The 24,723-nt window shown below is 42.5% G+C and overlaps 1 protein-coding gene across 1 annotated transcript; it reads left to right on the top strand.

The window, feature by feature from the left end:
* The first annotated feature begins 20,910 nt into the window (after positions 1 to 20,910).
* FJX1 (four-jointed box kinase 1) lies at positions 20,911 to 24,329 on the top strand. Its single transcript, XM_001362717.4, has one exon. It carries the CDS (start codon positions 21,896 to 21,898, stop codon positions 23,204 to 23,206), a length of 1,311 nt encoding a protein of 436 aa, XP_001362754.2. The 5' UTR covers positions 20,911 to 21,895; the 3' UTR covers positions 23,207 to 24,329.
* Positions 24,330 to 24,723: the final 394 nt, after the last annotated feature.

Here is a 24,723-nt window from a genome sequence, read left to right as displayed (position 1 = left end):
CCACTATAGTCTATTCTAAAAACTGCTGCCCATGTGATTTTCCTTCAACAAATATCTAACCATCTCACTCCCTTACTCAATCAACCCTAATAGCTTCCTATTGTCTCTAGTATAAAATATAGATGCCTTTTGAAAAAAAATAGCTTTTAAAGACATTTTCAATCTAGCCCAAACCCATTTTTTTCTGCCTCATTAGATATGATTCTCCCTCCTCCACTGAGATCCAGCCAAATTAGTCTTTTCTCTCTCATTCTGTTTCCCATCTCCACTTTGGACTGACCATTCCAAATCTCTGGAATACACTTCTTCTTTACCTCCACCTCATAGATTCTTAGTCTTCTTTTAAGATGCAACTAAATTTCCATCCTCTGCAGAAAGTCTTTCTTGATTCTCCTAACCACTTATGTCCTCTCTAAAACTATTTTGCATTTAACTTCCTTGAATAGTGGCATAGTGGACAGAGTTCTTGGCCTGAAATAAAGAAGAGCTGAATTCAAATATGAATTCAGACACTTACTAGCTGTGTGACTATGGATAAGTCACTTAGCCTCTGTTTGCCTCAGTTTCTTAATTTGTAAAATTGAAATGATAATAGCTCCCAGGGTTCTTGTGAAATGAGATAATAATTGTAAAGTACTTAGCACAGTTCCTGGTGCATAATAAGCATTACATAAGTGTTAGCTTTTAGGATGATTATATTTACATTTATTCACTTTACATTTTGGCTGTATATCAAGGTGTCTACATTTCCCCATTAGAATAAAATGAATTTAGGAAGCTCCTTGAAGAGTAGGAATTATTTTATTCTTTGTACTTAAAAATTCAGTGCCTGACCCCATACCTGGCACATAGTAGGCACTTAATTAAATACCTGTTGATACTGATTAATCTGCATACTCTTGTCCTAAAGTTACCTGGGGGTGGAAAGGGACAAAGTCTGCTTCCAAACTAGTTTCAATAAATTCTAAGACTGAATTTCAGGGTTGAAGTGATCTTTTAGGATGAAGACGTTTCTAGGTCATGACAAGGAGTGAAGGCTGTTGGGAAATATGAGCGTAGGACTGTTTAGAATATATGATGGCTGACTTGCTTATGACTTGGGATATATATCTCTGAAATCTCTTTCTAAAGTGTTTGAAGTGATTTCCCCTCTGATGGCAGTGGGAGGCTATGTCTGGACACTTGTTCTTCCCCATACCATTCTCCAAGAGGGATATTGGGCTAGAATTGTATATATCTATCGCACCTTAAATGTTGGTCTGATCTAGGGCTAAAAAGTTGAGGAGGAACAAAGATCTACCCATCATCACTCTTAAGTAAGAAAAGAACCTTTAGCTTTACTCACTAGTTTAGCCCCTCCCCATCACATGCTAGTTACACAAAAAACCTTCACAAATAGTGAATAGCAAATAGACCCATTAGTCTAAGTAAAACAGAAAATCAAAACTGAAAAGATTCTATAGATTAGAATATAATTTTAAAATACACGAGGGTAAATGAACTCTGGCTGGGAGTAAAATCAGATCATCTAAGAAAAGGGGGTGTGATCTCACCCAGAAAATTCTCAGCAATCTCTAGAATTTTCAGAGAATCCAAGCATAGAAAGGAGTCAGATTCTCCTGTAGGTCCTCCACTCCAAAGGTTTTATCTCTCTGCTTCCTCCAGAAAGCTTCTTTCTCCATGTATCTTCCCCAAAGAATGTAGGTCCTCCACTCCAAAGGTTTTATCTCTCTGCTTCCTCCAGAGAGCTCCTTTCTCCATGTATCTTCCCCAAAGAATGTCTAGAACTAACTCAGTAATTTCCTCATGCAGTGCCACACTGAACATTCTCTCCAAGTCAGAGTCACATCTTACTCACTCTATGCAGAATGCAGCACAGAGCAAGGGGATGTTGTGCATTAAAATTTAATTTGAGCTTTAAAAAAATTCCTTGCACCTATATACCTAACAGGTAGAAAACAGAAAACAAATATTTTTTAGAGTACTCATTATTCGCCTGGCACTGTGCTAAGCCCTTTAAAAGTATTATTTCATTTACTTACTCCTTACAACAACATTGAGAACTCCATTTCACAGAAGAGGAAACTGAGGCAAACAGGTTAAGTGACTCATCTAGGTTTACACAGCTAATCTTGGGCTGGATTTGACGTCAGGTCTTCCTGACTCCAGGTATACCATTTGATTCTTTCTATCACCTAGCTTCCTTATTGAACTTTTGTTTGCAGATCTCCAGAGATGGAGAATACATTCCTTCCCAGAGCAGTCTATCTGCTTTGGACAGATCTCTCAATCAGGAGCCTTCTATGAATTTCAAAGCTGCTCCTCCACAGTGGTTTAGAGAGTGAAGGCATCATTGCCTAAATTATCTTCTCCTTTTCTTCCAAATCCTCATCTGCTTACTCCACTTTCAGGGAAGCCTTCCAACCCTGCCTGGGACTTTGAACCGTTGTGAGGCCATTACAACACCAGGGAATAACACAACTGAACAAAATGTCGACAGAAAATTTGAAAATAGAACTTAAACTGGCCTCAAGCGCAACTGAGGAAAGCAGGAGCCTGCAGCTGGGATGAGTCATTCAGGTACTGGAGCCCTTTGCTTCCTTCCTCCTTTCCAAACACCTGCTTCACATACACACACAAATACATTTTCTCCCTATGATATCTATACCCACATGCTTTCTACATTGCAAGCCCCCCACATGTAGACTGATTGGAGTGCTCTGGGTACTAGTGTCTAGGACTAGGTAACAGTCCCAGGTAGAAAAGGCAGAGGACATTAAGACCTCCCCCTCCCCCATTATCACGGAGTCTGTATTCAATTCCCTCTCCAATAATTAGAGTAATAAGATAAAATGCATATAATTCTTTAAGGTTAATAAAGTCAATTATGGCTGGGGAGTTTGGGGGAACATATCTGAAATTGCAAACAATATTATATATCTGGTCCTCCCAACAACCCTACGAGGCAAGTGCTCTGATCAGCCTCATTTAACACATGATGAAACTGAGATTCATCTAGTAAGTGTTTAAGGTGGAATTCGAATTCTGGTCTCTTGACCCTCAGCCCAATACTCTATCTCCTCTGCACCACTGCCTTTCAAATGAAAATAATTAAAAAGCAAAGAATAAACAAAGTTGTCAAAAGTTTCCGAGTCATCATTTCCATCTTTGCCCCACTGGTCAGAACCCTGGACTCCACTCTCTGGAACCACCCTGGACTCCGATTGGCAAACTTTTTTCTTATCTTGCCCAGATCCAGGCCTCTGTTTCACTCCCTGGCCACCTCCATACTTAGCATACTTCCCTCCTCCCAATTGCCTCTGTTTGAATATCTTCATTATGTATCCACTGTCTTCTTCCATTAGAATGTCTGCTCCTTAATGTCAGGAACATTCTTACATGATTGTATTTACACTTGGCACAGTGCCTGGCTCATAGTAAGCTGTGAATAAGCATTCTATCTATCTATCTATCTATCTATCTATCCATCCATCCATCTATCTATCTATCCATCTATCTATCTATCTATCCATCTATCTACCTATCTATCTATCTATCTATCCATCTATCCATCCATTCACCTATATCTATCATCTATCTATCTATCCATCCATCCATCTATCATCCATCTATCCATCCATCCATCCATCTATCTATCTATCTATCTATCTATCTATCTATCCATCTATCCATCCATTCACCTATATCTATCATCTATCTATATATCCATCCATCCATCTATCATCCATCCATCTATCTATCCATCCATCTATCTATCCATCTATCCATCCATTCACCTATATCTATCATCTATCTATCTATCCATCCATCCATCCATCTATCATCTATCTGTCTGTCTGTCTGTCTATCTATCTCTCTCTGTCTATCTATCTCTCTTTATCTAGCATCTCTCTGCCTGTTAACTGTCTGACAGTCTATCTTTCTCTGAATGTCTGTCTGTATTTATCATCTATCTATTCTCTCTCTTTCTTTCTCTCTCTCTCCTTTCCTCCCTCTCTCCCTCTCTCCCTCCTACATGTCTATTATCTGATGGACAGTCTATCTGTCTCTGTTTGTATGTCTGTATCCATTTCTTTATCTCTCAATCTCTATTTATCATTTATCTCTATCATCTCTCTATCTCTTTATATATGCCATCTCTCTATCACTCTATCTGTCTGTATTAACTGTATGAAAGTCTGTCTCTGTCTGAATGTCTCTATATCTATCATCTATCTATTTCTCTATCTCTCTATCATTTGCCTGTCTATTATCTGTCTTACAGCCTATCTGTCTCCGTCTGTATCTATCTCTATCTCTATCTATCTATCATCTGTCTATCATCTAGCTAGATAGCTTTCTACCTGCCTATTATCTGACAGTCTATCTAGCTGTCCGACTGTTGTCCATCTGAGAGTCTGTCTGTCTGTCTCTCTATCTGCCTATCTATCTATCTATCCATCCATCTATCTATCTGCCTGTCTGTTATCTGTCTGACAGTCTATCCGTCTGTCTGATTGTTGTCCATCTGACAGTCTGTCTGTCTGTCTGTCTGTCTGTCTCTAGCTATCTATCTATCTGTCTGCTTGCCTGTCTATCATCCCCATCTATAACAAGAGGAGGGAGAGTAATGATTTAGAGGAAGAAGAGAAGGAAGAGAATCTGGAGAAATAGAAGAAGATGAAAGGAGAAAGAAAATATGAAACTAACATTTGTGCATCTCTTTAAACATTCTTTTCAATAAAACTATTTTCTTTCCCTCACCCCTCCAATTTAAAAAAAATGTAAAAATGTGCATAATCAAGCAAAACAAATGTGTGTTGGCCATGTTCAAATCGTTTTCCCTCAATCTACACTCTTATTTCATCAATCTACATCTCTTCAGGAAACAGACAGTATGCTTCATCATCAGTTCCCTGGGATCTGTGATTGGTCATCTCATTGATCAGAGTTCTTAATTCTTCCAAGATTGTCTCTCTAGGGGTAGTTCTGGATGGCTCAGTGGATTGAGAGCCAGGTCTAGAGACAGGAGGTCCTAGGTTCAAATCTGACCTCAGATACTTCACAGCTGTGTGACCCTGGGCAAGTCACTTGACCCCCATTTTGCCTGGCCCTTACTGCTCTCCTGCCTTGGAACCAATACACAGTATAGTTTCTAAGATGGAAAGTAAGGTTTTTTTTTTGTTTTTCTTTATGATGCTATTAATAAATAAATTATTTTCCTAGTTCCTCTCACTCTACTCTTCATCACTTCATACATGTCTGCCCAGTTTTCTCTGCAACTGTTCCCTTCATCATTCCTTACAGCACAACAGTATTTCAATATATCCATATGCCATATTTTGTTCACATTCTCCAATTTATGGACAGCTCCTTTGTTTCTAGCTCTTTGTCACCACAAAAAGAGTCGCTATAAATAATTTTATACATATTAAGCCTTTTCTTCTTTCTTTTATTTCTTTGCAGTATAGACCTACTAGTGATATTGTCGGGTAAAAGAAAAAGTATGCACAATTTAGTGATTTGGGGGTATATTTCCAAATTGCTTTCCAGAAGCAATTCATAATTTTCCAGATAAACTCATAGAAATCCAACAATAGTACATTAATATGCCTGTTTTTCTATAGCCTCTCCAACATGTCACTTTTTTCTTTCTTTTTTTTTGGTCTGTCAATCAGATGAGTATGTAACTTCCAAGTTTCTCTAATTTGTATTTCTCTAATTATGAGTTTATTTGGAGCATTTGTGGCTGTATATAGCCTCGGTTTCTTTTACAGAAAACTGCCTGTTCATATCCTTTGAACATTTATTATTTGGGGAATGGTTCTTATTCCTAGAAATTTCAATCAGTTCATTATATAACTTAAAAAATAAAACCCTTATCTGAGAAACATGTTACAAAGATTTTTTTTTCTAATTATCTGCTTTCCTTCTAATTTTACTTTCTCTGGTTTTGTTTGTACAAAATCTCTTAAATTTTATGTAATCAAAATGGGCTTCTTTATCTCTGGGATCTTTATTGCTTGTTTGACTTTGAACTCTTCACTTCATAGAATAAAGGCAACTAAGTGATATGGTGGATTGAGCTCTGGATCTGGAGTCAGGAAGAACTGAGCCAGTTCTAGCATTGGACCCAGCCAGCTGGGTGACTCTGGGCAAGTCACTTATCTTCTGTTTGCCTCAGATTTTTTTATTCAATTGCAAAATGAGCACAATAATAGTACCCACCTCCCAGGGCTGCTGTAAAGATCAAATGAGATAACACTTGTAAAGCACTTAGCAAAGTTCCTGGCACATAGGAGGAATTATATAAATATGTATGGAGTTCTCCTACACTTGAAAGTAATTCTTTTTTCTCCTCTACTTCATGAGGTCACCTTTTATGTCTACACCATGTATCCATCCAGAATTTATCTTGGCAAACAATGTGAGATGCTGATCTACACCACATTTCTTCTAGACTGCTTTCCAGTTTTCTTAGTAGTTTTTGTGTCAAGCAGGTAGCTCTTACCATAGTAGCTGGGGTCCTTGGCTTATTAAGCACTTGGCTACCATGTTAGTTTCCATACATTGTGAACCCAATCTGGTTCACTCATCAGCATCTCTAATTCTTAACTAGTACTAAGTCATGTTGATGACTGCTGCTTTGCAGCCTATTTGGAGACCTGCTATTCCTAGACTCTTCCTTCACAATTTTCCCAGCATTTTCCTTGAGATTCTTAGCTGTGCCTTTGAAGGCTTACAAAACATCTCCTTTACAATATCTTTGGGAAGAAAGTTCACAGTCCAATCCAAGCACCATTTTACTGATGGAAAACCATTTTCCAGAAAGATTAACTCTGTTTACCTGGGTTGGGATTTAAACCCTTGTTCTCTGACACTTGGCTCTTTTCACCATATCATGATATCTTTTGATCCAGCCTTCTTAGCTTCCCCATTGTGAGGATCTGAGGCTCTCAGGGACCACTTTAAAGACTTCTAAAGCCAGAATCTCTCTGGTGTGTGTGTATGGGATGGGGGTGACAGATTACTCAGAATTGAAGCCTGTCTGCAAGTCTTTGAAAGGCTGTCATGGTACTTGGCCCCAGGGGGCAGAACACAGAAGGGGGATGAGTTCACAGCAATCTCCCTGCTGTGTCCAAAACAGCCTCACAGAGAGGAACCTTCAAGGCCAAATAAAATGTCCTGCTAACCTGATCACCTGCTTCTGTCCTATTTAGAACTGTGATCTACAAAGACAGAACTGTCTTCTTATTGTTTCTCTCCTCAACACTGGTGGTCCTTGTTACTTTATTGAGGGGCAATGATCCAGTTTGTGGATTATGTTTACAAGATCACTGTATTTCAAGCTGAGGGAGAAGTGAACCAGAGAATTGTAACTAAGGTGGGTCAACAGAGTCTGGTCCCCATTATTCAATTGTGAGCTCCTTGAGGGCAGGAATTGTCTTTTGCTGTCTTTTGCTGTCTTTGGCATCCCCGGTGCTTAGCACAGTGCCTGTCTCGTGCTGTCAAAGATGTTATTGTGGGGTCATTTTTAAGTCATACTCAACTCTTTGGGATCCCATTTGGGGTTTTCTTGGCAGAGATACTGAAATAGTATGCCATTTGCTTCTCTAGACCATTTGACAGATGAGGAAACTAAGGCAAAAATGATCAAATGACTTGCCCAGAGTCACTGAACTAGTAGGTGCTTTAAGTTAGATTTGAACCCAAAATGAGTCTTCCTGGCTTCAGGACTTTCATTTTATCCCTTGTATCATCTATCCAGGCTGGGTTCATAGCAGTTACTTAAATGTTTAATGATTAAGGAAAATGACAAAGAAATCAAAACTATTAATAAGCACATGAAAAAGTGTTCTAAATCTCTTATAATCAGAGAGATGCAAATCAAAACAACTCTGAGGTATCACCTCACACCAAGCAGATTGGCTAACATGACAGCTATGGAAAGTAATGAATGCTGGAGGGGATGTGGCAAAGTGGGGACATTAATTCATTGCTGGTGGAGTTGTGAACTGATCCAACCATTCTGGAGGGCAATTTGGAACTATGCCCAAAGGGCGATAAAAGACTGTCTGCCCTTTGATCCAGCCATAGCACTGCTGGGTCTGTACCCCAAAGAGACAATAAGGAAAAAGACTTGTACAAGAATAGCTATGACTGTACTCTTTGTGGTGGCCCAAAACTGGAAAACGAGGGGATGCCCATCAATTGGGGAATGGCTGAACAAATTGTGGTATATGTTGGTGATGGAATACTATTGTGCTAAAAGGAATAATAAAGTGGAGGCGTTCCATGGAGACTGGAACAACCTCCAGGAAGTGATGCAGAGCGAGAGGAGCAGAACCAGGAGATCATTGTACACAGAGACGGATACACTGTGGTACAATCGAAGGTGATGGACTTCTCCATTAGTGGCGGTGTAATGTCCCTGAACAATCTGCAGGGATCTAGGAGAAAAACACTATCCACAAGCAGAGGATAAACTGTGGGAGTCAAAACACCGAGGAAAAGCAACTGCTTGACTACAGGGGTGGAGGGGATATGACTGAGGAGAGACTCTAAATGAACACTCTAATGCAAATACCAACAACATGGAAATGGGTTCGAATCAAGAACATATGTGATACACAGTGGAATCACGTGTCAGCTATGGGAGGGGGGGAGGAAAAGAAAATGATCTTTGTCTCCAGTAAATAATGTTTAGAAATGCTCAAATAAAAAAATAAGAAGTCCAGATAAGAACCTAGGAATATACAATTATTCAGCGCCTTCTAAAATAAAATAAAATAATAAAAAAATGATTAAGGAAAATAACTGAGCTTAGCACCTCGTTAACAGAATATTTATTTAAAATACGAAGTCATCTTTTTTTTAAATGTATAGCTTTTTGTTTATTTTGAACTCTTACTTTCTTAGTAACAACTCTAAGACAGAAGTTTAAACTCTTACTTTTTTTTAGTAGCAACTCTAAGAGAGAAGGGCAAGGGCTAGGAAAACATGGTTGAGTGATTTGTCCAGGGTCCCGGAGGTAGGAAGTATCTGAGACCAGATTTGAAACCAGGTCCTCCTGACTCGGGTCTGGTGCTCTCCACTGTGCTATCTAACTGTCCCTCTTTTATTATCAGAAAAGAGACAGACCAGTTTAATAATGAGAATGAGACAAGATCGATAACTCAAGTCTACATGGGTTCTAAAAATAGCATTCTAGACTCTAGGCTCCAAGGATGTCTCCTCACCATAAAAGGGTTTCTCGGTAGTTCTCCCTATCCTCTAATTCTGTTTTTGTAACAAGTTGATTGAAGGTGTTATTTATGCTGCTCACTCCAGGCACTAAAATTGATATTTACTGGCTGTCCTTAAAAATTATCTAATCTGACTCTAATTTTACAGTGGAGGAAATTGAGGTGTGATAGTGGAGCTCCACTGAAGATGGATCCCCACTGAAGAGAAATTACCTTTCTAAGCTAAAAACACTTCTTGACGGAACCAATCCATCAGAACCAAATGTGAACTGGGCCTTTATACTTCACTGAATCCACCAAAGTCATTGTGTGAGAGACTTACTCATGCCCTAAGGATTTTATAAAGCCAAGAATCTGGCTCAGTGCTTCTGAGCTATTGCCCTCTCTATCCTGTCCGGTGATAGATGTTATGGGAGCCTAAAAGTGGGGAGGAAGGAGCCAGGTTGCTCAAGGCTGATTGGAGGACCAGCTGCTCTGGGGCAATTAGAGGATGCAGAAAGGGAAAGTAGGATTAAGCTGTATCAGAAAAGGAAGATCTGGGGACAGCCTTTGGCATCTTGGAGCAGAAAAGCTGAGCTAAAGCAATTCCTAAGAAAATGTCTTTTCTTTCTCCATGTTCCTCTCTGCCATTGACTATCTACCCACCAGCATTATAATATAAACTTATATTTTATTACCTAAACATTTCAAGGAAGTTGAATTTTGCCTCATTGACAAAGAATTCATGGGTTAACGATAGACATGTTGCTCTTCAGTCTTTTCAGTCATGTTGAACTCTTCATGATCCCCTTTGGGGTTTTCTGGGCAAAGAGACTGGAGTGGTTTGCCATTTCCTTTTCCAACTCATTTGACAGATCAAGAAACTGAGGCAAACAGGGTTAAGTGACTTACCCAGGGTCACACAACTTGTATCTGAGGGAAGAATTGAACTTAAGAAGACGAGTCTTCCAGACTCTAGGTCATCCAGATGTCTCAAGTATAAACACAGAAAATTATAAATTTAGCCAAGAGCTCAATCTCTGCATTGGTGTTAGAAATTTTCCTAACTAGTTGCTCAGAACAATATGTATATATGTGTATGTATGTATACATGTATATATGTATTATAACCTTTTGTCTAAAATAAACTCTCTTTATAAAGCTGCAAAGGGAGAAACCACAGAGTTGTGAGGAGCAATGATTGCCTCTAGTCTTAAAATGAACAAATTGTTATACCAGAATGGGAAAGGGGCATAAAGAGGGAAAATGACTTTCCCAAAGTTTCACGGGTAACAGATAGCAAAGTCTATATTGGAATCCAGATCATGTAGCCTCTTCTTCCCCTTCAATCTCCAATTAATGATTCTACTAATCAATATTTTCTCCAGTGGGGGACAGGCAGCAGAGAAGGAAACTCTGTCAGATTCATATTCTTTCTAATGGGGAAAGAAGAAGGATGAACAGAAAGGGTGGGGAAATTTTTAGTTATTGTCTCAACTAATATTTAGCTATTCTCATTTATATCATTGTCTGAGCTTGGAGAGCTGCATGGCAGCTGTGCTATAGGAGTGACTGATCTTTTTGACTCTCAGCAGTGATAGTGGGCCAGTTTGTCTGGAATTTTGGCTGTCCTGAAACTAAATGTCAGTGAATCCCTTTGCCACCTGAATGTGTCAGCCTTTCTCAATTTTTCATGATGTCCATGCAGAACTAAAGTGGAGAAATTCTTTAAGCTCAAGCAGACATAAAATGAGTTGAGAGATTTTTCTCTTTCTTTCTTCCTCCTTCTTTCCTTCCCTCTCTTCCCCCACCTCTTTCTTTCTTTTTCCTTCCTTCCTTTCTCTTTCTTTCTTTCTTCCTTCCTTCCTCCCTCCCTCCTTCCTTCCTTCCCTCCTTCCCTCCTTTCTTCCTTCCTTCCTTCCTTCCTTCCTTCCTTCCTTCCTTCCTTCCTTCCTTCCTTCCTTCATTCATTCCTCCCTCCCTCCCTCCATCCCTCTCCCTCCCTCTCTCCCTCCCTTCCTTCCTTCCTTCCTTCCTTCCTTCATTCCTCCCTCCCTCCCTCCCTCTCCCTCCCTCTCTCCCTCCCTTCCTTCCTTCCTTCCTTCCTTCCTTCCTTTCTTTCTTTCTATCTTTCCTTCTTTCCTTCCTTTTTTCTTTCTTTCTTTCTTTCTTTCTATCTTTCCTTCTTTCCTTCCTTTTTTCTTTCTTTCTTTCCTTCTTTCCTTCTTTCCTTCTTTCCTTCTTTCCTTCTTTCCTTCTTTCCTTCTTTCTTTCTTTCTTTCTTTCTTTCTTTCTCTCTTTCTTTCTTTCTTTCTTTCTTTCTTTCTTTCTCTCCTCCTTTCTTCCCCTCCTCTTTTTCTTTCTTTTGTTCCATTCTCCTTAGTTAAAATTAAAATGAATAGAGAGAATATCCCCTAACATCAAGGTGTGATCCTCAGTGCATAAGCAACTGGTAGATTTACATGACCTACAATATACAGTTTCAAGATGCTTCTTCTGATTAAAGTCTCAGAAAGACCCCAATTGAAGTCCCACTCCCACCTTTGCTACAAGAGAATCTCTTCCATGATGAACAGCATCAGAATTGGTAGGAATAGATACTCATATTTTCTTCTATTACTTCTGATAGTCTCCTTAAACAAAGGGAACTGTGTCCCCAGGTAAAATAGAATAGTTGAAAGAGCATCAGACTTAGAATCAGAGGGAATGGTCTGAGTTTAGTCACTTTCTATCTATGTGACCCTCAATATGTCTCTTAACCCATCTTGACCTCAGTTCATCATCTATATAATTAAGGTTTGGACTAGGGTCTCTGAGAGCTCTTTCAGTTCAAAATCTATGATCCCAGATGTGACCTTGGCAAATCACTTTGTCTGCATTTTCTCACCTGTAAAAGAAGGGAGATAGACTAGATATTGGTATGATGGAAAGGAGTTGGATTAGAAAGGAAAGGACTTGGGTTTGAGTCAAAATGGACAAGTTACTTCAGTTCTCTGAACCCTGGTTTCCTTATCTGTAAAATGGGTGCATTGGACAAAGGGCCCTTCCAGATCCAAATCTATGCTTCTGTGACTTGTAAGTTCTCTTCCAATTAATTCTGTCCCCTTCCTTTTCAATTCTGCATGGGATCTCCTTCATGCCTTGAATCTATCCACCCCTCACCTCTGTCTGTTGGAATCTCTAGCTTCTTTCAGAGTTCAAGTCCTATGTTACCTCTTATGGGAAGCCTTTCCTTCTCCCCTCTTTCACTTCCCATTCTTAGTGCTCTCTCCTTCCTCAGATTATCATGAATATAACTTATCCCCTGACACAAGGAATGTAAGCTCCTTGAGGACAAGCACTCTTTTTCATTTGGTCTTTGCATGCCCAGTGCTTGACACACTAGTATAAGACCCTTAATACCCCCTTGGGGGAGTAGATTTAATTGTACTGGATGAAGTGAGACAAAATGAGCTGGAAGGAGATTGGGGATGGGATGGGATGGAACAGGAAGGGATGGGATGGGATAGGATAGAATTGGACTGGATAAAATGGAATGGGAAATAATTTGGATTAGGTGGGATGAGATGGAATGGGATTGAGTTTGATTGGATGTGACTCAAAGATAGCAGTAAAACTCTGGCAGAACATAGCACACCTGCTGCTTATAATTAAACCATGAATGGACAAGAAATAGTAAAAGAACATATTTTCATTTGAAATAAAAGACTCATTTTCCTCCTTCATTTTATTTCAGTTGAGTTAAAAAAAATGATAGATTTTTTGACTGATGCAGCTAATGATTCTGATGAGAAGGACACCAGAGGCTGAAAGTCCATTGCCAGCTACCCAGCCCCCAGCCCCGCAGCCCAGGATATTTCTATTAATGCCAAGGGCATAGGATGGGAACATTATGATAATACCTCCACTCTCAGCAGCTTCAATTGGTCTTGACACATTATCATCGTGAGAGCTCAGTCACGTAGCACTAAGTTATCTCTATAACAACCCTTGGCAGCAGCTACCAAAATAAGGGCTCGTCATTGTAGAGAACCTTTCAACGGAGGGAATTGGAAAGCTTTCCAAAGCTTAATTAAGCTTCATCATCCATCTGTTTGATGGGACATGCCGTCCAGAGGTACAGGTACAGAAAGACCTGAGGCCTGGCTAATTGCACCCAGGCTGTTGTACGCCATGGCCATGGGGGAAATGAAAGTGATGGAAAATGGAATCAGTGAGAACAGACTCAGGCAGACGATGAACAGGTCAACAAACGCACAGAACTCCCACGTGGAAAAGACCTTTAAAAATCCAACCTCCCTTATTTTATAGGTGGGGAAACTGAGGCTGAAAAACAGGAAATGACTTTTCTTAGGATCATCCATCAGCAAGTGGTTATGAAATACTAATTGTGGACCACATTGGCACTGGAGGACACCAAGAATCCTAGGTTCCACGGCTGAAAGGGCCTTATAAATAGCTTGGTCTAACATCTTCCCCTCATTCTACAGATGTAGAAACTGAGTCCCACAACTAACTTTTTAAAAAATCCTTACTTGCTGGGGGCAGCTGGGTGGCTCAGTGGATTGAGAGATTGAGAGCCTAGAGACAGGAGGTCCTAGGTTCAAATCAGGCCTCAGACACTTCCCAGCTATGTGATCTGAGGTCAGATTTGAATCCAGAATTTCCCTTCTCCAGGAGTGGCTCTCAGTCCAGTGAGATAGCTGACCCACCAACTGACTTTTTAGAGGAGCATGGGGCTTAGAGCTGGAAGAAGCTTTAAAAATTATCAGCATCATTATGCAAATCATTAAAGAATATAGAGGAAGTGTGTCAGGAGAGGTAGAATACATTGGACTTTGTGCTTGGAAGCCAAAGGGTTCAATTCTCACTTTCTGCACAGAAAGGCTGCCTTAATCACTTAATCTCACAATGCCTTCAAGTCACTCTCTGAGATGAAAAGAGCTGATGGACACTGCTAGAAAGAATTTATCTTTGGGGATTTCCTTGAACAATGAAACCACTATTTTTTAGCCATTTTTAAGTAATATACAACTCTTCTTGATCCCTTTTGGGGTTTTCTTGTCAAATTTAGGGGAGTGGTTTGCCATTTTTTTCTCCACCTCATTTGACATATGAGGAAACTGAGGCAAGTAGGGTTAAGGGACTTGCCCAGGGTCACATCGTTTGTGTCTGTAGTAGGACTTGAATTCCTGATGTCTTCTTGATTCCAGGCTGCCCCAGTGAAACCCTAGGTCCAATCCAAATAATGATAGAAGTTGAAGAGTAAAGTAGGTATAGTGTCAAACTTGGAGACAAGAAAATCTGGATTCAAATCTCACTTATAGCATTTACTAGCTGTAGGACTCTAGGAAAGTCATTTAACTTGTATAAGCCTCAATTGACTCCCTAGACCTTATCTACAAAGTCCCAGGATGTTGCAACCTGCTTTGATAGATATGATTCCTATTCCAAGAGTTCCATTCCTCGACAATATCAAGAAATCCTTTGGGTATTTGCATCATCATCGTCATCGCCATCATTATTAAAACAATAACAACAATTCATTTTCATAACGATTTTTTATTAACAAACTGCTTTACAAATAACGTGGTGTGGGGAACAGCGAGGTAGCTAAACTTCCTAGCTCAACGATTCTGGCAAAGTCACTTAACCCCCTTTCCCTAGCCTTTACCATTTTTCTGCCTTGGAGCCAATACACAATCATGATTCTAAAACAGAAAGGAAGGGTTTTTTTTATTAATTAATTATTAACTAATTAAAAACATTCCACCCTGCCAAAAAAAAATCAGTTTTGAGATACCTAATACAAATAGTTACCCTACTTTTATGAATGAGGAAACTAAGGTCCATTGGTGTTGTGACTTAGACCAAATAAGGGAAAATTCAGAGATGAGTATAATTCAGGGGCAGCACATATGAAGCCAAAATTCATTCTGTTGTTGTTGTTTGGTAGTTTCAGTTGTGTTCTACTCTATGTAACCCCCTTTGAGGTTTTCTTGGCAAAGATACTGCAAATGATTTGCCATTTCCTTCTCCAACTCATTTGATAGATGAGGAAACTGAGGCAAATAGGGTCGAGTGACTTGTTCAAAGTCACATATTTAGTGTGTGTCTGAAGCTGGTTTTGAACCCAGGAAAATGAGTCTTCCTGACTTCATAGGGGATGCTCTTTGCCCTGTGGCACACTATAGCAGCCCATAAGTCATTCTGGCTGCTTTCTAATAAATGTGCCCTCTCTGGGGGAAAGGAGTTGATCTGTCTAGACTATATTAGGCATATATGATACAGAAATATGAAACAAGCAGAGTGGGAGGCAATAGGTCTACAGGCATTTGTTAGTGTTTATTCTGGACCAGGGACTGTGCTGAACTCTGGGGATCTAAAGATGAGAAACAAAACAAACAGCTCCTGCTCTCAACAAGTTAACAGTCTGATGGCCAACAAATGAAAGATCAAGGGAAATGAGAAAGTAAGAACATATTTAGATGGAGCCTATTTATACATGCAGCTAGGTGGAACCATAGTGCACAGAGTGCTGGCTGGGAGTCAGAAAGACTAAATCTTCCCGAGTTCAAATCGTATCTCAACACTCACTAGCTGTATGACCCTGCACAAGTCACTTAACTTTGCCTCAGTTTCTTGTCATATCTTTATCCTTATCTATATCTATTAGATAGATAGATAGATAGATAGATAGAAGAAAGGATGGATAGATAGATAGATGAATGGATGGATAGAAGGGAGAATAGATGGATAGATAGATAGAAGGAAGGATGGATAGATGTATAGATAGATAGATGATAGATAGATAGATAGATAGATAGATAGATAGATAGAGTGCTGGCTGGGAGTCAGAAAGACTAAATCTTCCTGAGTTCAATTCTTATCTCAACACTCACTAGCTGTATGACCCTGGACAAGTCACTTAACTTTGCCTCAGGTTCTTGTCATATCTTTATCCTTATCCTTTTCTGTATCTATTTTATAGATAGAAAGATAGATAGACAGAAAGAGACAGATTAGACAGAGATAGATAGATAGATAGATAGATAGATAGATAGATAGATAGATAGATAGATGGATGGATAGATAGATAAATGGATGGATGGATGGATGGATGGATGGATGGATGGATGGATAGACAGACAGACGGATAGATAGATAGATAGATAGATAGATAGATAGATAGATAGATAGATAGATAGATGGATAGATAGATGTATGTATGGATAGATAGATAGATAGATAGATAGATAGATAGATAGATAGATAGATAGATAGATAGATAGATGGATGGATGGATAGATAGATAGATAGATAGATAGATAGATAGATAGATAGATAGATAGATAGATAGATAAATGGATGGATGGATGGATGGATGGATGGATAGACAGACAGACGGATAGATAGATAGATAGATAGATAGATAGATAGATAGATAGATAGATAGATAGATAGATAGATGGATGGATGGATAGATAGATGTATGTATGGATAGATAGATAGATAGATAGATAGATAGATAGATAGATAGATAGATAGATAGATAGATGGATGGATAGATAGATAGATAGATAGATAGATAGATAGATAGATAGATAGATAAATGGATGGATGGATGGATGGATGGATGGATGGATGGATGGATGGATAGACAGACAGACAGACAGACAGACAGACAGACAGATAGATAGATAGATAGATAGATAGATAGATAGATAGATAGATAGATGGATAGACAGACAGACAGACAGATAGAAAGACAGATGGATAGATAGATAGATAGATAGATAGATAGATAGATAGATAGATAGTTGGTTGGATGGATGGATAAAGTATTCTTATCTATAAAATGAGCTGGAGAAGGAAATGGCAAACCACTCCAGTTATCTTTGCCAAATGGAATCACAGAATTGGGCAAAACTGTAAAGAAGAACCAACAAAAATAGAGTTAGCATTTATAAAGCACTCTAAGGTTTGCAGAGCATCTTACAGATGTTATCTAGTTTGTATTCTCAAAGCAAGTCTGGGAGGTATCTCCATCTTACACACATAAGGGAACTGAGGCAGATAGAGGTTAAGTGACTTGCTCAGCATTATACAGCTAAATAAATGACCGAGTTGGAATTTGAACTCAGGTTTTCCTGACTTCAGGTCCAGGTCTCTATTCATTGTACTACCTACTTGTCTCTAATATAAAAGGTCAATGTAATGAGGGGTTTGGGGAAGGGAATGGAGGTAAGAAAGGCACTAATGTAGGAGGTGTCTGCTTGAGCTGTGCTCTGAATGAAATTAGAAATTCTAAGGCACAGAGGTAAATGCAGAAATGGAATATTGTATAAGAGGAAAAAGTAGGAAAATCTGGTAGATACTGAATGAGGAAATCTTACTAATGTCTAATAAGGCTGGAATGTGGGAGTTTATATCCAAGGAGTTCCCTTCACCACAGAAATCCCAGGTCCAGCCCCTCCCCCATTCTTCCCCAGCCATCCATATATGTGAGCTATTATAATTAAGAAAAAAAGGCAACATGCCAAAGTCCAAAAAAAAAAAGTTCTCTATTGACTGCTGCAGTGTATAATGAGGGCAACAATGAAATCAATCTGCCTAATTTCATTGAAATGGGAACAGTAGATAACTAGAAGGCAGAGAAGTGGAATCAGGCTTTAAATGGTATTTAAGTTTTCTATTAGCACCCCCGCTCTGACATATGGTGACCCTATGGCTATAGGCAGTAGATGGCTTTTAAGAAATATCATTAAAAACTTCCAGGATCCATTATGCAAATTTGTTTTCCCTTTTTCAATCAACACAAGATTTGAAATTGTGCCCTTCTAAAAAAAGATCATTGATTTGGGAAGATGTCAGTGCTGTTTGACCTTCAGTGGTCATTCTCAGTGTGGTTAATTACAGTTACTAAGTCCACTATATTATATATATATTCCTATATGACCAAGTGCAGTCACTTCCTATTGGTTTTAGAATAAAATAGAAATTTTTCTCTTTAAATTCTTAAACCCTGCATAATCTGGCTCCAACCTTTATTTCCAAAGGGGACATTTTGCCCTTCTCCCACTCTTTCTATCCAGCCAGATTGGTCTTTTCTCTGTTCCTTCCACATGTTAATGCTGGCTCTCTCCCGAGCCTTTTTTTTTTAATCTTTGCTTGGGGGTCTTCCTTTAAAATGTCTCTCAAGCACCATTTTCTCTGTTTGCAGACTTTCCTGTTTCTCCAAAACTACCTTGTATTTAACTACTTTGTATATATTGGTATTTAGTCACTTTATATTTATGCTGTATCTATATCTTTATATGAATATATGTGTATATGCATGTTATCCAAAATATATACCTAAGTGCGGCTTGTCACCTCTTTTAGAATGTAAGATCCCTACTAGCAGGGACTGCTTGGTTTTGCCCTTGTGTTTATTCCTCACAGCCTGGCACACAGTAGATCTGAAGAGGAATTGACTATCTTTCACTTAGAGCTTCCCTGGAATCCAGGCTGACCTTTCTGACTCAGCCCCTTGCTAGCTAGTTGACAGCTTTAGGGCTGGAAGACAATTCAAAAGTCTTTCTAATTTAACTCCTTAATTTATAGTTAAAGGATCCGAGATCAATAGCAGTCAAGTGGCTTGTCCAGGATCACATAGGTGGTAAGTGGATATTTTAGAATTTGAACCCAGGACTGCCTGATGCCAAATCCATTTCTCATTTTGCTATCCTGCCTTAGTACTTTGTCACTATTTGTTGAAATGCATTAGGAGTCAGTAGTACAGCCTAGACCAAAAACCATGTCTTTTAACAAGTTGTGTGACATGTCTGTGGACCTCAGTTTCCTTTATTGTGAGAGAGGTGGGACTAAATGATCTCTTAGGTGTTTTCCAGCTCTTCCATGCTCTAAATTGCATTACCTTGAACAATTGTTAGGAATGTATACATTTGCAAGCAGGAGGAAATCCTGCCATTGGCCACAAGGTGGACACCTTGCTTACAGTTTGCCTAAATTAAAAGACTCATCAAAATTGAGCTTAACAAAAAGTTCAATTAAAATGCTAAAAGGAATTCTTGGAGAAGAGTCAAGCCTCAACTTATTAGTGGACAAACTGTCTTCATCTGGAAATCTGACAGAGACTGTCCAATTTTTTTTTTTTTTAATGTCCCAACAAAGGCTTGATGGAGCAAATCAGGTTCACATGAAGACTAGCATACACAGAAGCACTAGAGATTAAGTCTAAGCCTTGAAGGACCGTTGTCAGGACCAAGAGGCTAGGTATTGCAATGGATAGAGTGCCAGGGATGGAGTCAGGAAGACCCAAATTTAAATGTTAACACAGTCACTCACTGGTTTTCTTTTTGTTTGTTTGTTTGTTTTTTTGGCCCTGGGCAAGTCACTCAACTATGTTTGCCTCAGTTTCCTCATCTGTAAAATGAGCTGGAGAAGGAAACCAGAAACCACTCCAGTATCTTTACCAAGAAAATGGCACAAGGAGTCAGACACAACTGAACAACAACCAAAAGCATAACTACTAGGAGAAAATTAATTCTCTGCAGCTTGGTTTAAAAGAAGCAAATCATCTCTATGGGAAACACATATACACATAAATAGTATATATTAAAATAAATAAATACTATACAGATATACAATATGTGTGTATGTATCTCATTATGTTGAAAAACTGCCCATGGATCTGGTGGGATGGAAAAGAACCCACCCAAGGAAGGAGAAAGATGGCCAATTAATATTTTGTCCATCTTTAGCTTGGTTGATTGGGCTCTCTAGAACACCACTGGGGTGCAGGGGAGAAGAGAAAAAGAAGGGTTTTGTTCTTTATTCACAAAGAAATGACAAAAGCATCTAGATGGGAGAGGGACCTTGTAGTTCTAGTTTTATCATTTTTCAAAATAAAAGAGAATCTAAAATAATAATAGGAAAAATTCAATGTTGTCATTAATCATTCTCTAAGGGTAGGGCAGATTTGCAGGCAGAAGACCTAGGCTGAATCCCGATTCTACTCCTTTGTTTGGCTTTGGGCAAGCCACTAAACTTTTGGTGGTTATCTTCCTTCTTGAGCTCTCTGATGCTATCTATTCACTTCCCTGGGTCTCAGTCTCCTCATCTGTAAAACGGGAAGCGGTGGATTAGACGATCCTCTAGCTTCCTTCCAATAGGTTCCACAACTCCAAGTTATGTCCTTTGGATTTTGTTGGTGCCTCCTTCCATTGACTTTTTTTTTTCATTGACAATAAATAACAGCTCTCATTTGCATGGGGATATAGTGCCTGCAAAGCCTTCATACGGACTGTCTGTCACATTTGAGATGCATAATGATCCGCATAAGAAGATGCTATTCTAACTTTCGTTTTTTATATGATGAACCCGGGATTCAGCACGGTCCCATAACTGGCCACTGTAGGTGTCTACGGGTGAATTTGAGACAGTCTTCTCTGCTCCCAAGTCCAGCTCTCAGATCGCTGCATTTCCTCAGCGGAATGCAAACTCCTTGAGGGCAAGGGCTGGGTATGTTTCGTCTTTATATCTCCTGAGATCTGGGCAAGAGTCGTGACCACCAGATTACGCGTACCAAGTGCTGGCGGAATGGAGCCTAATTACCAATTGGGTTTCAAGAAACTAGGGTGTGTGTGTGTGCGTGTGCGTGTATGTGCGCGCGCCCCACGGAAAGGGGAGCTTTCTCGTTGTCCAGATCGGTGGGATCTCGCCCCTGCTCACTCACTCGACCAAAGTTGTTTTCAATTGAGCAGGCTCCAGATACTGGACGCTCCCCTCATCCTCAGGGGTTCTGGGAGAATTCCCAGGGAGTTATATAAGGAACGAAGAGTGAATCAGACCCAGCAGAAACCGGGGAGAAAAATGGGAGCCGCCGGGAGGATGGGGTCCAAAAGCGCAGCTTAACCCCGTCTTTCTGGGGGCATCAGAAGCACCAATGTTTCCTCCACAGGCAGTGTCAAGACCAGAGGACAAAGCCGTCTGTCGCCCGAGAGGGAGAGCCTGAGGGGGGGGGGGGGGTCAGCTAGCCCCCTCCCTTCAGCCGCTGGCTACTCTCTCCAGCCCCTCGCTATCCTGGAGAGCCGGGGGCCTCCCCACCTGGAGCCTTAGTTCCACCACCTCCCTTCTGGGTTCTGGTGCTGGGCGTGGGACCCGCTGATCCCATCTGGAAGGAGAGAGACATCGCCGCTTTAAGGAAAAGGGGTGAAGGGAGGAGGGCTGCTAGGGGAGGGAGGAACTGGAGGAGGAGAAGGAGGTGGAGAAGGAGGAGGAGGGGGGATATCCCCGCGCTCCCACGTGGTCCCGGTGCCTGTGAATCGCGCCTGCCGGAGGGTCTCACAGCGAAATACAAAAGCGGCTGCTAAGCGGCTGGGAGGAGAGTTCCCAGCGCTCGGCCGAGCCAGAGCCGGAGCGGGAGCCGGAGTCTGATCCGGAGTGGGGCCAGGCACTGAGAGGCGGCAGCAACAGTAGCAGCCTTAGCCTCGGCGGCGGCGGCGGCGGCAGCAGCAGCAGGAGCAGCGCCGAAGCCCCACAGCCACCATGGGGCACAGGCGCCACGGGCCCGGCGGCCACTCGCCTGCCGGGGACGCTTCGCCGCCGGGGCCCCGGCCCCGGGGCTCGGCTTGAAGCAGCGGCAGCGGCCCGCCCCCGGAGCCCCTATGGGCTGGAGGATGCGGGGGCCCGGCAGCGCCGCCGCCACCATCGGACTCTGGGTCTTGGCACTGGGTTTGCTTCTAGCGCTGTGGACCGGGCTCGCGCAGCGGGCGGAGCAGCACCCCTTCCCCGGGCTGGGACTGCTGCGCCCCGGGAGGAGCAGTGTGAATCGCGCGGCATCCCCGGTTCTACTCCTTCCCCGTCTACGGCCAGGGGACGCCCGCGGCAGCCCCGCGAAAACTTTCCGGGCACTGCTCACTGTGCCAGCAGCCCGGGAGAGCCTGCCCCAGCTCTTACCCGAGTCGGAGGAGCTGAGGCAGCCGGGGCACGTGGAGGAGCCCCAGAGGGGCGGCCCAGCTGCCGTGCAGGGCGGGATCTTCTGGAGCCGAGGCCTGGAGGAGCAGGTGCCCCGCGGCTTCTCCGAGGGGCAGGCGGCTTCCTGGCTGGAGGCGGCGCGCGGGGCCCGGGTGGTGGCCCTGGAGCGCGGGGGCTGTGGGCGCAGCTCCAACCGGCTGGCCCGCTTCGCCGACGGCACCCGCGCCTGCGTGCGCTATGGCATCAACCCGGAGCAGATCCAGGGCGAGGCCCTGTCCTACTACCTGGCCCGGCTGCTGGGCCTCCAGCGCCACGTGCCCCCGCTGGCGCTGGCGCGGGTGGAGCCGCGAGGCGCGCAGTGGGCGCAGGTGCAGGACGAGCTGCGCGGCGCGCACTGGGCCGAGGGCAGCGTGGTGAGTCTGACTCGCTGGCTGCCCAACCTCACAGACGTAGTAGCCCCTGCTCCCTGGCGCTCAGAGGACGGGCGCCTGCGGCCCCTGCGTGGCGGTGGGGGCGAGCTGGCCAACCGCAGCGAGCCCGAGCTGGTGGAGCTGGTGCAGTGGACCGACCTGATCCTCTTCGACTACCTGACGGCCAACTTCGACCGACTGGTCAGCAATCTCTTCAGCCTTCAGTGGGACCCGCGGGTCATGCAGCGCGCCACCAGCAACCTGCACCGCGGCCCCGGAGGAGGGCTGGTCTTCATAGACAACGAGGCGGGCCTGGTGCACGGCTACCGGGTGGCCGGCATGTGGGACAAGTACAACGAGCCACTGCTCAAGTCCGTGTGCGTCTTCCGCCAGCGCACCGCCCAGCTGGTACTGGAGTTGCACCGGGGCCAGGACGCTGCCGCGCGGCTCCTACGCCTCTACCGGCGCCACGAGCCCCGCTTTCCCGAGCTGGGCGCCCTGGCCGAGCCCCACGCGCAGCTGCTACAGCGCCGCCTCGATTTCCTTTCCAAGCACATTTTGCACTGCAAGGCCAAGTACGGCGGACTGTGACTTGGGACTGGAGCTGGGGCGGGGTGGATTGGGGGAGGAGAGGCTGGAAAAGTGCAGGACAGCTGCACTTTGGAGTCGGGGATGGAAGGTCAGCTCTCCCCTCGTCCGTCCCGGAGCTGTTGAGCCAACGCCCACTGAATAACCCAAGCCGGGAGTCTTTCAAAGATCTCTCCCGTCCAAACTTCCTCCCTCCGTCCCTGTGTGCCTCCGTGTCTCTGGCTCTCTCTAGCTCTATCTCTCTGTCTTCCCCTCTCCCCACTCAGTCCCACACTGTCTCCTTTAAAAGTTCTCCAGGAGGGGACGGTGGCTAGAGCCTTCTCTTCTCCCGTCTCCATTCAGGACCTTTGGCTGTGCCTGGATGTTGTTTCCCGGCTGCCGATCGGGATTAGCCCCCGAGTCTGGGGGTTACAATTGTCTTCCCCCGAAACTTGAGAGGATAAAGTCCAGAAGGACTCCATTTGGGTGGATGGGATTTGTATTTGTTTTTATTTTTTCTTGTCCCACTCCCCACCTTTTACCAAGGAGGTTGGGGGAGGGGAGGATGGAGGGTGGATTGCATCCCAAATCGAATTCTGTCATTAACATCCCACGCAGCAGGCGCTTTCTACTGGTCTCTGGAGTAGCAGACATGCCATTACACGGTGCAGCTCTGTTCATGTGTGCATTCTTTGTTCTAAGGATGTAACCGCTGTTAATGGCAAGGCAAAACGGATATGGAGACCAGAGATGCCAGTAACTCAGAACAGCCCTCGGGAAGCCTCCCGAACAGATCCAGCTCCTTCCACTCATTTGTTAAACTGTCATTTGGCCTGAAAACGACAATACCGAAAGGACTGGATAAAACCAATCAAAAATAATGGATTTTCCTCCCTCTTGACCCCCTACCCCTCTCACCCCCCAGAAACCCCCTAGATGTTGACAGTGACCAGAATCTCAAGAAAAGAAAAAAAAGGGGGGGGGGGGGAGAAAACCCAGTTTCATGCACTTTACTTTGCTTTTTTAATTTTTTATTAAAAAGATTTTTTTAATTTGACAGAATCTGCCTTCTCTGTATATATATGTGCATAAACTATTGTGTAAATATACTAAACAGACTTATATTTCAATAAAAGGGGATTTAAAATTCAGGACTTTTTTTGGGGAAAAAAAAACAACTTGTTTTTAAAGAATTTTAATTTGGACAGCCCTAACTAATTGAGGCACCTGATCTCCTCATATCCTCCCAGATCTGAGCTGACTACTTAGCTGGGTTTGCCTGAATTCCTTCTGATAAACATCTAGTTCTGCAGAAATCTGTCACAATGACCTCAAATGCTTGTAAAACAAAGGGATTTCTAGCAATGTAGGTCATTTTAGAGAAAATTACTGAGATTTTGCCTTTTCTTTGTTCAGCTCTTACCCATTCTTCATTCAGGACTGAGAAACAAGTTCTCTGAGTTCAATTTAGGGTGGAGGGCGAAGAAAAAAGCTTTCTATTTTTTGATGAAGAAACTTCAATAAAAAAATATTTCACCGGA

Source organism: Monodelphis domestica, chromosome 6, assembly GCF_027887165.1.
Source record: "Monodelphis domestica isolate mMonDom1 chromosome 6, mMonDom1.pri, whole genome shotgun sequence".
Lineage (NCBI taxonomy): Eukaryota > Metazoa > Chordata > Mammalia > Didelphimorphia > Didelphidae > Monodelphis > Monodelphis domestica.
This window is presented reverse-complemented; position numbering and strand designations above follow the sequence as displayed.